Genomic DNA, 13,476 nt, shown 5'->3' with positions numbered 1-13,476 from the left:
ATACAGTAGGGGTTTGTAGAATAAACATAGGCCGTGGCAAGCACAAGATTAGCTATGGATGAAAACTCTATCTATCTATCATCAAAATTCTATTGTGGCAAAATATTTGAAACCACCTTAAATGTACATAATAATAAAAGTGATCTTATTTATAACCACAAAGATTTATTTCAGCTTCACCAATGTGTCACGCTGACAGGGGAGAACGATGGTTACGTACTGTAACCCCAGATTCTATGACTATGTTGCGCAGCCCTCTGGCTGTAGCATAATGAACCAATCCCTGCGCGCTCGCGCCAACTGAAGCAGTATAGTCCACGCCCATCGGTGAGTGGGCCAAAAAGTTGCTACTTTATCGCTCTCATGGTGTGCTCAATTACGTCCGCAATCACACCATAAGAGAGCGGCGACTGTAGCACTTATTCCCTCTAACTGACCATTTTCCTTCAGCCAGTAAGAGGTACTAGTGGGGCCCAAAAAGCCAGAGGGCTGCGCAACATAGTCATAGAATCTGGGGTTACAGTACGTAACCATCGTTCTATTTCCTATGTTGCTTGCCCTCTGGCTGTAGCATAATGAACCAAATGCTACAGCAGGATATAGTCCACGCCCCACTAGTGCCATACAGCAGCTAGGAGCAGTAAACAGAACCCTGCTTCACAGCTGGACCGACCTGAACTGTGACAAAAACACAAGGGGGGGGGAATCACAGCTGTGAACACACCGGCAGGCAGTGGGAGAGCATTCAGTAAGCCCACTGAGGGCCTGGGGACCGAGATGGAGAGACAAGACATACTAACCGACACCAGAGTGTGCACTCTGGGGTGCAGAAAGCACAGAACTGGAAAGTGAGGGGCGTGAAACGTCTCGAAGATAAAACCGGACGAAAGAGCAGGTGGAGGACCATGATGCCGCCAGGCAGATGTCTTCCACCGACACCCCTCTGAGCAATGCCACAGAGGAAGCTATTCCTCTAGTGGAGTGTGCACGGATTCCCTCTGGTGGCTGGGCCCCAGAGGACTCATATGCTTGAAAAATGGCTTCACACAGCCAGTGGGACAGGCGCTGAGTGGAAAGAGGAAGCCCGGCAGAGCCTTCCCTGTAGTGCACGAAAAGGCGCTCGGAACGGCGTATAGTAGACGTGCGCTCCACATAGTAGGACAAAGCACGCACTGGGCACAGCAGATGAGAGGAGGCATCCTCCTCAGAAGTGTGAGGAGGTGTGCAGAAACCTTCCAAGGTTATGACTCTCGACCTAAAAGAACTGGTAATGCACTTGGGCATGAATGCAGGATTAGGGCGGAGAACAGCCAGACTGAGATCCCCACGAATTGAAAGACACTCCGGGGAGACTGACAGGGCAGAGAGGTCACTCACTCTTTTCATAGAGGTGAGAGCCAAGAGAAGCGCCGTCTTCCATGACAGGAGCCTGAGGGGAACCTGTTCCAGCGGCTCAAACGGAGAAACCACCAAGGCACGGAGGACCAGAGAAAGATCCCAAGGAGGGGCCAAGGGGCGCAAAAGGGGCCGTTGCCTCCTCACACCCCTTAAGAAACGTTTCAGCAAGGGGTGACTGAAGACAGACCTGTCTCCGAACCCCTCATGACATGAGGAGATCGCAGCGGCATAGGTCTTCACAGTGCTGAGGGATAAGCCTCTGTCCACGAGGGTCTGAAGAAAAGACAGAACCCGAGGAAGAGGACATGAAGAGGCAGACACGCCCCTCTCAGAGCACCAGCGCTGAAAGGATGACCACTTGGCTACATAGGAGGAAGTGGTGGATGTTGCCCTCGCACCTTGAATGGTGGCCACCACGCGGGGTGAAAACCCCTGGTCGGCTAGGCGCTTCCTCTCAGGGGCCAGACCCACAGGCGCTGGAGCAGAACTGGGGGACTGCGGATCATCCCGTTGGCCTGAGACAATGCGTCCGAACGCCACGGGAGCTCCCAGGGCGGGCCTGCCAGCATTTGACAGAGTGACGGGAACCACGGTGCCCCCACTCGCCTTGGGGCCACAAGGATGACGGTGAGATACTCCTCTCTCACACGGTCTAGTAACCGGGGAATCAGAGGGACAGGCGGAAATGCATAAAGGAGCCGCCTGGGCCAAGGGCAATGGGAGAATGCATCCACCCCAAGGGGGGGGGAATCTCGAGCTCGGAGGGAGAACCAAAGGGGGCACTGGGCATTGACCTTGGCTGCAAAAAGGTCCACCTCGGCTCTGCCAAACCTGCTCCAAACCTCTTGGACCAGCTCTGCGTGCAGCACCCATTCCCCGGGGCGGGGCCCCCCCCGAGACATAGTGTCCGCGGCGGTGTTCAGAACGCCGGGGATGTACACAGCTCTGATGGAGCGGAGATGCGAGTGCGCCCACAGCAGCAGTCTCCTGGCGATGCTGAGGAGCCGTGATGATCTCACGCCACCCTGACGGTTGATATAGGAAGCCGTCGTCGTATTGTCCGTGTGAACAAGGACGTGGCAATCCAAGAGCACCGGAGCAAAATGCTGAAGAACGTTCCACACAGAGAGCAGCTCCAGCGCGTTTATGTGGAGAGACATGCCCTCTGGCCAGGGAGCACCCACTGACTGAGAGAGGCATGTCCCGCCCCATCCCAACAGCGAAGCGTCTGTGAACACCGAGACGTGTGATGAGGGGCGGCCGAGGGGTACGCCGTCTAACATGACGCGAGGTCCCCTCCAATAGGCTAGATCCGGACCCACTGATGGGGGAATCATGACCAAACGTCTGCGATGACGTACAGGATCGAGCTGCAGGCGAGGGAACCAGCGCTGCAGTCGCCTCATGTGTAGGAGGCCGAGGGGAACCACCGAGAGAGCCGCGGCCATCATGCCCAGCAGTCGCATGACTGAGTGGACTGTGACAACGCGACGGGGAGTCAAACGGTGGAGCATGGCGAGCAGCGTCTCTCTCCTCTCCTGGGAGAGGCGCGCCCGCATGATCGGCACATCCAGCTCCACGCCCAGGAAGATAATCGACTGAGCCGGGAACGGTGAGCTTTTCCGCCAATTTATCGTGAAACCCAGAGACGATAAATGAGTCACCAAATCCACCATCTGCAGGAGAGCTTGTTCCCGGGACGGAGCGAGGAGAAGGAGATCGTCTAAATAGAACAGCACTCTCATGCCGGCAGCGCGCAGCGGAGCCAGTGCTGTCTCCAGACATTTGGAGAATGTGCGTGGGGCGAGAGAATAGCCGAACGGTAGGCAGTTGTACTGGTACCGTACGCCCAGGAAGGAGAAACGCAGAAACTTCCTGTGTTGCATGGCGACAGGAATGTGAAAATATGCGTCCTTTAGGTCCACCGAGGACAACCAGTCTCCCGGGCGCACACTCCGGAGAACTGAGGCTGTCGTTAACATGTGGAAGCGGCGGACCACCATGAACTGGTTGAGAAAATAGAGATCCAGAATTGGCCTCATTTCCCCCGACTTCTTTGGAACCAGGAAGTAACGAGAGTAGAAACCCTGGTTTTCTTCCATCGGTGGGACCACGCTGATGGCCCGTTTCCCCAGGATATCGGACAGCTCTGACGCAAGAGCTGTCGTGTGGGCTGGGGATGAAAGCCGGGTTTCCAGGATCCCCGCGAAGCTCGGCGGGGGTGTGGCAAACTGGAGAGAATAACCCTTGCGAATTATTCTGTCCATCCACTTGTCCAACACACACAGTTGCGTCCACTGATGGTAACGCTCCGACAGTGGGTGTGACAGCGGACAGTGTTCGTCTGCTATATTGGCAGCCAGCCAACGTTCGGCCCTCTCCGCCGCTGCTCGGGGAGTTAAAGACCGGGCAGCCCATGGGGGGCCCTCTGTGAAAGGGACGCGGGGAGGAATGGGAGGGGCTGGCTGTCCGTCGGGGAAGCCCCAGCCGTAGCCGAAAAGCTAGGCGGGCGCGCCCCCGAGGGCTCATAAACAGACGTTCCCCTACCGCTAGCAAGTGTATCAGCGGGGAGGCACGTTGTATGGAGCTCAGAAGATAAAGTGTGCTGCTTAGCAGAAACTAGCCGGCTCGTAAAGTTAGCACGGCGGCTAACAACGAGCGGGCTGTTGTGAGTGGGGGACATGTGGGACGCGGACACCGCTGGGTGTGGAAACCCAGGGGTGTTCCGGTTATAGGAATCTTTGCCCTCTAGGAGATGTTCAGTTTTATTGCAAAAACAAACAGAACAACCACATTTGGAACAAAGAACAATCGAATCACACATGTCCCCCCCAACCCGTCAAAATCTTCTCTGCTTCCGGGGAGGCTCCGCCGGAGGGCGAGACCAGGAGCAAGCCAACTTGCAAGGCTTGGAAGATCTGCGACTTGGTGCTGCCGCCTGGGGGGCAGGTGGAGGAGGTGGAGGAGCGGGCTGCACCGGAGCAGGTCGCGAAGCGGCTGCCGCTGATGAAGCGGGGCGCCTTTGTCTGTGAGAAAGCTCACGGCGGTCACGCCAGTGACCGGCGGAGCGAGAGGGAGCTGTGACATGGCGACGAATCTTTTCCGCTTCTTCCGAAGCCGTCTGCATCTCTCTAACAAGGTGCTGGAAATGGGGACCAAACAGACCATCAGGGCTGATGGGTCCCTCCAGCATATCCTTTCTAACAGCCTCTGGGATGGAGGAAAGATGGAGCCAGACGTTCCTCGCGATCATGGTTTGCCATGCCGAGATGCGCGCCGAAGCGATCGCTATCGGGGCGCACAAGGTGAGGATGGCGCTGGAAAACTTGCTGATCTCTTCAGCGTACTTGTCGGGAAGAGCATCAGGTAGGAGAGCCAGATCAGAAATGGCATTAGCTAAAACAAAGATATTATTAGCTGCCGCTGCCGACTGAAACGCACACTGATGTGAGCGGTCAGCGAGGCGAGCTGTCAATGCATCTTTAGGAGAGGGTGGAGCGGGGCGTCGGCCGGCTCTGAGATTGCACTTGACTCCAAAAAGAGCGGCGAGGCTAGGTTCCAGCGTTGGGACTGGCGGAAACCCGTCATCCGTGAGACCTTTCACCTTGGTGATAGATGCAAAGGTAGAAACTGGAGCTTTAAGCTTCGCCGGCTCGCTGGCAGGGCCGTGCACATAGGCGGCTACCGTGGGGAATAGCGGCCAGGTAGGAACAGGCCGGGACGCTCGCCCGGGGTTATAGCGGCCAAAGGCGGCTTCCTAGGGTGGCGACGCGGCATCCTCCGGCACAGAAAGATCACCACGAGCGCTGGCGATCTTAATGATGTCCGGAAGCTCTTGAAGTAGCTGCACCATGGCGGGAAGCGGTGTTGATGATTGAGAGCTACGACGTAGAGCGTAGCTCGGAGGGCGCTGCTCCAGCCCCGCAGGTGGAGGGGGGGGAGCAGGGGGGAGCCCGAAGATGAGCCGTGAGACGCGGAGGCGGAGTCGTCAGACCCCGGCTCCTGCAAATGGTGCTCAGTGAGAAGGCGGTCAGGAGGCTCAATGTCAAGAACATCGCTAAGAAGCCAATACTGCTCCGGATTTTCAGAAAAGAAATCCGCCCGGGAGCGTAGGGTGTCCAGAGGCAGAAGCCTGCAGAACATGCAGGAAGCCCGCTCAGTAAGAGCGAGGCCCGCGTGTTCCGCCCCCAAGCAGCCAAGGCAGCGGGGGTGAAGGTCACCGGGTTCAATGTACCCAACTTGACAAGCTCCGCAGATCCTGACGCCGCCTTTCTTCGCTTTGCTCCCGCCGTCATCATCGCCGCCGGTGCTGCCGCTGCGTCGCTTATCTTTACTGGACATATTTGCTCTTTAGTTAAGGAATAGCTCTTAGCTGGCACAAGGCTGAAGGAAAAAAAGGGAATAAGTGCTACAGTCGCCGCTCTCTTATGGTGTGATTGCGGACGTAATTGAGCACACCATGAGAGCGATAAAGTAGCAACTTTTTGGCCCACTCACCGGTGGGCGTGGACTATACTGCTTCAGTTGGCGCGAGCGCGCAGGGATTGGTTCATTATGCTACAGCCAGAGGGCAAGCAACATAGGAAATAGAACAAACAGTTTCTAGGGGTAGCCACCCCGATGGCCCCACCCTTGCTTGCATAAACCACTTTGTTATCAGCTGACATGGTCTACAGTGCAGCAATAGTTATCATCACAAGTTTAAAGCACATGAGATGGAAACCTATGAAAAAAGAGTTTTCAGTGTGCCTCTGAGGTGCACTTTCAAAGAAGTAAACCACCACAACTGTTGCCAGGACAATAACAACACTAGAAGAGAAAGGGCACAACTATGACAGAAAAAGTCTGCCGCAGGCCAACTGAGGCAAATGCTAATAATGGCTATTGCTGGACACCCGTTTAGAAATCCTCAGTCATGATCTACACATAGTGAGCTGCTTCCACAGAATCATTTTTGACCTGAGTCACCCTGCCAAACGCCAGTCTACGACATGCGTGTCCTGATTACGGCTGGGAGGTATGGCATAACAATTAAATCCTTTTTTTCCTCTCCCTCCAGTATTTTGAACGATTCACGATTTTATACTATTCTTTCTTTGTATACAAACTCCAGGCAAAAATTCAAAACAATAAACATTTGACTGTGTTTGCTGTACTGCCATGCATTTGACAATAATCCTCTTGATTCAAAATACATTTATTATTACAATTATATTCTGCTCCGCAATATCTAGGGCCAAATGTACAATATAAAAACAAAGACTAACATCACTAGAAAAGCTGTACTCTTCTTAAATATTGTAAAAATAAAAAAATAAAAAATAACATTTGGAACAGCTGTGCAGCAATTAAAAGTCTGAGTCTATAAAAACTCAGAACACAGGCTAAATCCTTTGTTATATCCTTGAATGTGGGTGGGTGTCAGCACATCATACACTAGCTATTGCTAAAAGGTGGTTAACTCTATGGCTTCAATGGAGATACATTGACTTACATTGAGGAGGTGAGATTTCTGCAGTTATCATGCCATTGAGGTAAAATAACTACAAATATTTGATTGTATTTTGTTGTATTCTCCTGCCCTGGGTACTCAAGCTTGTTGACTAGCAAAGCCAACACATAAGCAGGTGTCGAAGAAAACAGAGGTCACTGTTGTAACTCCAGAGAGCTGCTAGTACTGCAAAAATACAAATTAATTTGATATATCACCCAGGCCTAGTCTTGATCATCCTAACAGAGACAATATTTGTGTATGATCTTACCTTGGTTATAAGAGTGCGGTACTCTTCTACAAGGTGGTCATTGTTATGGCAGCCAGCCAGAAGCTGCCACACCTCTCCACGAAGAGCCTCAGGAATGCCACTCCGCACCAAAGCTGGCAGCTGTTTGGGTCGCACCGATAAGTTCATATGCCTGAGAGAAGAGAAGGGGAGAGCATATTAGTTCATTATTAAATCTCGAAAGTACTGTATGGCACAATGCTGACATCCTTATTACATGCAATTTTGAACTGCAATCTTAATTGCACACCTGTCTACTGTACCTTCATAAAATGTTTTTATTGGCCCCAGACTGTCTTAAAAGAAAAAAACATTCATGCGTAGCAGTCTATCAAAAGTTTTAATCTCCCCTCCAACTAGGAACACAATCAACTCAACTGTCAATGTGTAAGAATGTAAAATATTTGCCATCTTCTTACAGAAAATGCATAATACCAAATGTATTCCTGAAATTGTTTGCGACTAGCCAGATATTTGTTTTATTTTATTTCACTTTACCCCTGCCTTATTTTCAGCAGGATGGAAAACACAACTGACAGAGTATAATGTTTAATATGTTGGGAATATACTGTATCTCAGACAAATATGCACTGTATGCAATACACCCAGGCAGGTATTAGCCTAAGGGAAATTTTGGTCAGACAGAGACAGCAGGTAACACCTGACTGGACTTGACAGAATGCCTAATGATTCTGTCACTGCCCCACTTGCTTAAATCATCACTCTCTACATTTTAATCATGTTTATTTGTTCTGACCAGAGGTTACGCAGTATACAGGTTTCTGCAGAAACTAAAAGGAAAACTGTCATGTGTGAATGCATGTGTGTCTACATGTGAGAAATAAATAATCTGGCCTGGTCCTTAGGGGCAATTGTGCCCCTAAGGACCAGGCCCTCGATAATACAACTAATAATTGCTCACACACACAAAATATAGTCTTATGATAAGGTAGTCCTATAATTCCTTCCTTTATTTCAGTATTTTTTTTTATTTAAACTGATTTATTTTTATTAAATCAAGTGAAAAAAAAATATATACAATAAATTAGAAAGACAACAGAGAAAGGACACGCTGCACGATGAAGACCACAACTATGACTTCTCAGCAGCTTTCATTCAGTGCACTTTTCAAATGCAAAAACATATTCCTATATAATATTCAATATTCCTAAGTAAGAGTCACTTGCACTGTTGAGCCCTGTACTGGTGTGACAATGGGTCATAACAGAACCTGTGTTAACAACGATGAAAAAAATTGTGCCATTAAAAGGCATTTGCATTAACACGTCATCACAGTAATGTTGCTTGCATTTGCATCCAGCAGCAATAAAATAAGGAGAGAATGAAAACTAACCACTTGGATAACAAGTCTCCCCAGGTCTCTAGGATCTTCTCTGCACACTCCTTGGAAACATCTCCTGACCCACTGAGTAATGGCTCATCATTATCTAGATACACAGAGGTGGGAACACAGTGACAATTTTATTGTACTTTCCCTTGTTACATGTTCACACATAATCAGAGCCTACTGTATGTATGTAAAATGAAAAATATAAATGTAACAACATAAAAAACACAATAGTTGTTATCTCATGTATTGTTAGTAAAAACCTTTCTGCTCATTACTACATAGGCTAATGATGTCAATGTTTGCAAAGAACACATGCTTGTAGTTTAAACAGTATAATAATATTATAAAAATATATTATTTGTAAAAAAGTAAGAGAGCATCCAATCACCTTCTTCTTCATCATCTTCAGGAGGTGAAGGAACCATAACACCAGGCCCAGCTGGCAAGATGCCGGGACTAGCTGTGGTCTTCCGTTTCTCTCTCTCAGTCTCACTTTCCAAACTCAGCACCTCATAAAGTGTGTCAGAAGCAGGGCTCTTGCGCTCTTTTCGCTCCATCTGAAGAAAAATGGGAAAAAAAAAAAAAAGACAAGATAAAAACCAGATAAATTTACTAGACACAACCCTCAGATAATATTGTAGACATACACTTTTTATTTATATTAACAAACTGATTCTTTTTCTTTTTAGATCATAGCTTGTATCTGGTGTCATTCAAAGTGACCATAACTTCAACTGATTTAATCAGTGAGAAACTGCGCAAGGACTTGACATACCTGTCGTAGTTTAAGATAGAATGTCTCAGTGTAGCTACGTTTGCTGAATGGCCAGAAGAGCCTATCATTTGGAGAGCAAACTCTGACCCTTGTCTCCAGCAAAAAACGCACAGGCTCCTCCACCTCTGTAATAACCAGGTCCACTGCTGTTGTCATATACATGAATTTATCTGGAAAATCAAACAAACCAAATAAAAAACACAAATTGTCAACAACAAATGAAGTAATTTTTAAATTATTTATTTAATTTTAACATACTATGGTCACATTAATTTTGTACTCAGTATAGTGGCATGGGTGCCTGATGCATTTTTAAAAGTCTTTGAACAATGGAACAAAAAAGCTAAAATTGGGTTCCAGATTTACAGAAGTTACAGTAAGTCAGGGTTCTACAATTTGACAAAAGTTTAGTGTTCTGGAGGATTTGCAATATTTATCAAACCTTTACAGTCTACATAAACTCAAGACTCAAAATATGAATAAAATATAAAATTAATAAAACTATAAAGTGTTCCCCAGCAACTAATGCCATAGTGTATGCGCAATATCAACAAAGAAAAACATCACTAGTGGAGATTTTCTCCCTTCAGCTATCATAAACATTGTAAAGAATAATCTTAGGAGCAACAATATTTAAATGTAAGGCCTACCCACCATGCCTTATGGGCTTTGAATGCTCTCAAAACACAGTTTTACCTACATTCTAAAAATCTTTAAACGCATCAAGACAGTGCATTGTCACAGTAATGGTTGCTAAAGGGTAGGTCTTCTATAAAGAAAAAGCTTTACATTTTTTTTTTATTTTGAAGTATGCACAGAAAGGGTAGTGGAAAAAAAGATATGGGATGACTGCCATTTCTATACCACTGAGGTAACGTGATTGTTTTTGTATTTACAATGTCATCTTCAGCTGTTGCAGACATCATTATTCTGGCTTGTTGACTTGCAAAGCTCACACATGTGCAGGCATGTCCAAGTAAACTCCAGAGAACAAATGGTGTTGCTATTTGTGTGACAACTAGCAAAGCACTAATATTGTTTATGCGATTTAGACATTTTCACCTCATTCATAAACAAAAATTCCCAATATGTAATTTATATAAAACAAACATTTGAAATAATCAAATTAATTCACTTTATTGCCCAGCCCTACAGTAACTAGACTAGTTTTAGGCTGAATTCATGTTCAATGTGGATGGTGTTACACCACCCCCATGCACTGCACAGATAAGTTATACTAGCCCAGACGGTGGCCTTGCACAGCCTCAGCATGTTCTGCTCATTTTTAAAACTCTGTCACGTTAGTGTGCGCCTTCTTTGTCGGTGACTGTCTAACTGGTGGGTGGGAACCCCTTACCCAACAACTACCTGGTCCCCCTCCTTTTTAATTAACACATTTTTAAAAACCCAAAACAACATGTAAGCAAGTAGGACTTGGCAGAGTACGTAACCATACCTAACAACAAACTTTATTGAATTTATTGGTAACAATTATATATAGAAAATCACTTTAAGAACAGTTTCCATGCCTGTTTACAGTAGCTTTAATGTTACCATTTAAGTGGTACATCACACGTTTATTTGAGGGTTTCTGTAACCAGTGGAAAGTGTTTTTAACACTTGGAAATGTGTCAAATGCTGGTGTGAAAATATCAGTGAATAAATAACCAATGAAATAGAAACCAAGGAAATAACCACTGAAAATAAGTCTGTTTAATTTGAATTTGTGGCAGATTTTTGGCTGTTACCTTTGGGTGTTTCCTCATTCACAGCCTGGAACTGAGACGTGTTGGGGTTCCAACTGCCTGTAATGATGTAAGACTTCCCATCAGAACTCTTTCCCATTGATTCCTGCAGGGGCACAAGTTGGAGGAAGTTAGCAAACACACAAACACACTGCACAGACATACATACATATATAAAAACATTTACCCACCAGGTCTAGCAGGTGCATGTCACTGTTTTTCACATTTTTTCCTGGGCTGAGCAGAAGACCAAAACACCTGGGGAAGATTTTTAAGATGCACACAAACACCCACACCAACAAAAGAGAAAGAACAATGAAACAATTATGATTACATAAGAAAAATGGGGGGAAAAAAAACAGCAAGAGAAAAAACTGGAGAAAAAAATAAATCACCACAGAGAGTAAAACCAGGTGTAAAAACCACATATGATCTTGCAAATAGCTTCTTGGACTGACCCTCTAACACAGACCAGAACATGGAGAAATTTAAGCACAACTCTTCAATCCCTACAGTCTCTGGGTTCTAAAACGATAACAAACCACAGCGAAAATGGAAGTCTAAAAAAAGATGATAGAATGTTTAAATTTCCAAAGATATATTCAACCGTGGAAAATAAGGAGCCTTGAAGACAGACTGACATCAATAACCATCTTATAACTATCCCGGAACACTTACAACCTAACAAGTTTCAACATGCGGATGTAAAGATTTTCATCTGTGTGTGTTTATCAATTATAGCTGAGTGATTTCTCTCTCGTAAATGTCTGGGAGAGACAGCTCAACTGTAGCACAGGCAGAGATCTCAGTCAGTCAGATAAATTCTCTCCTTGAAATTGTCCTTTTACAGGACGATTTCCTGTAAATTGTCCTTTTACAGGACAATTTCAAAGCAACAAGATTTTCATTTCTATCCTCCATTCCCTTGGTTATTTGCATTACTCTAAATTGTTTCCAAATGCTTTTTAAATGTTTAGAGACAGTTCAGAATACATTTTCTGAATGTAGTGGAGTTTACATACAAAGAAAAATAAAAAAATAAAAAAGTGTGAAAAGTGTGCATATTTATTTTACCTCTCAATAGCCAGTTCCTTATTGGAGGTCTGCTGGACATAAATTACAATTTTCTTGTCCATTCCTGCACGTAACTTGAAGCTCTGCTTGTCCTTGTCTTTTGCTACAGCACTGAACATGAAAGAATGAGAAACGTTAACCAAAATTTCATACCAAAAAGATGCATGTGACAAAAGCATATATATTTAGTAATATTATGTAGCTGATAACACAGTGACCACAAGCTGACATTATTGCAACAATAATAGTGCAATGTTCAATTGATGTTCCCAAAAAAATTAAGTTGTATAGAACAGACCAATTCGTCATAATAAAAGGGAGCATAAGAGCCATGTACAGTGCATTCATAAAGTTTTCAGACCCCCCCTTCACTGTTTTAAAATGTTTTATGTTGCAACCTGATACTGTTGTAGTTGTTTTAAATCCAAATTTTTCTCATTAATCCAAACTCAATACCCTGTTATGACAAAGTTAAAAAATAATTTTTGAAAAGTCTGTAAATGTATTAAAAACAAAAAACTCGAAATATCAGATTTGCCGAAGTATTAATAATACCAAAGATAGAAAATAATGAGAAAAAATATAACTGTGTGTGCACACATGTGTAGCATTTAACCCACATGCTCAACTCCAGAAAGGCTGGTGACTCTTGAACAGTATCTGGTTTACTTAGAAGTATGTTTTCTTTGGACAACACTATAACACTGATAAGTATATATTTCCATATGTTTGTGTGTGAGACATAATCTAATGAGAAACTCTGATCATTTTCATTGAAGCGCTTTAAAAAAATCTGGTGAGTTATGCCTAAGTTTCTATGCATTTTCCAGTTTTTTAAAATCCCACACATTGTGTAATACACAATTACTGACTAGACCTGCCCACGGAAGATGGTGTTGCATATAATATCTATACATGTTTCTACACATAGAAATGATGTATAGCATACAATGTATAAATGTATGTCGCACCTGAAGGTACCCTTCCCATCATCCTCCCTAATCTCCAAGCTAACAGTAAAGGTAAACAAGTCACTGTCAGGAGTGAGGGGAGCTGTCTGCTGAGATGAAAGAAGTGCCTTCTTAGCTGACCGCCGAAATGCTGTGGCAAAGCTGTACAATATCCTACTGACCTGCAGAGAGAAAAGATAAAGACACTTTATGATAAAAAAAACAATCCCATCTTCTTGCTGTTGCCTTAAGTTACAGACACAGGCAATAATGGCAAGTTAAATTAGATAATTAGTCAGAAATCCAACAGAAAATACCCACTGAAGATATCATCCAGTACCTATAAAATATAATTAATCCCCCCTTGAAAGTTTTCCCCTTTTTATTTCTTTTCAACATTGAA

At 45.4% G+C, this 13,476-nt stretch overlaps 1 protein-coding gene across 5 annotated transcripts in view; it reads right to left on the bottom strand.

Annotated features, from left to right (window-relative positions):
- Positions 1-13,476, bottom strand: part of LOC137104067 (rab GTPase-activating protein 1) — a 59,531-nt gene that overhangs the window by 31,032 nt on the left and 15,023 nt on the right. For all 5 annotated transcript variants that reach the window (XM_067484883.1, XM_067484885.1, XM_067484884.1 and 2 more), the window contains 8 exons: positions 13,095-13,255; positions 12,124-12,234; positions 11,241-11,307; positions 11,053-11,155; positions 9,305-9,474; positions 8,918-9,086; positions 8,533-8,626; positions 7,161-7,311 (listed from right to left, as the gene is read on the bottom strand). In XM_067484883.1, the coding sequence (XP_067340984.1) occupies positions 7,161-7,311; positions 8,533-8,626; positions 8,918-9,086; positions 9,305-9,474; positions 11,053-11,155; positions 11,241-11,307; positions 12,124-12,234; positions 13,095-13,255 (1,026 nt within the window). The remainder of the gene's footprint in view (positions 1-7,160; positions 7,312-8,532; positions 8,627-8,917; positions 9,087-9,304; positions 9,475-11,052; positions 11,156-11,240; positions 11,308-12,123; positions 12,235-13,094; positions 13,256-13,476) is intronic.

The sequence above is a fragment of the Channa argus genome, chromosome 18 (assembly GCF_033026475.1).
Source record: "Channa argus isolate prfri chromosome 18, Channa argus male v1.0, whole genome shotgun sequence".
NCBI classification, from domain to species: Eukaryota; Metazoa; Chordata; class Actinopteri; order Anabantiformes; family Channidae; genus Channa; species Channa argus.
Note: the sequence above shows the minus strand (reverse complement) of the source record. Positions and strands in the feature narration are given on the sequence as shown.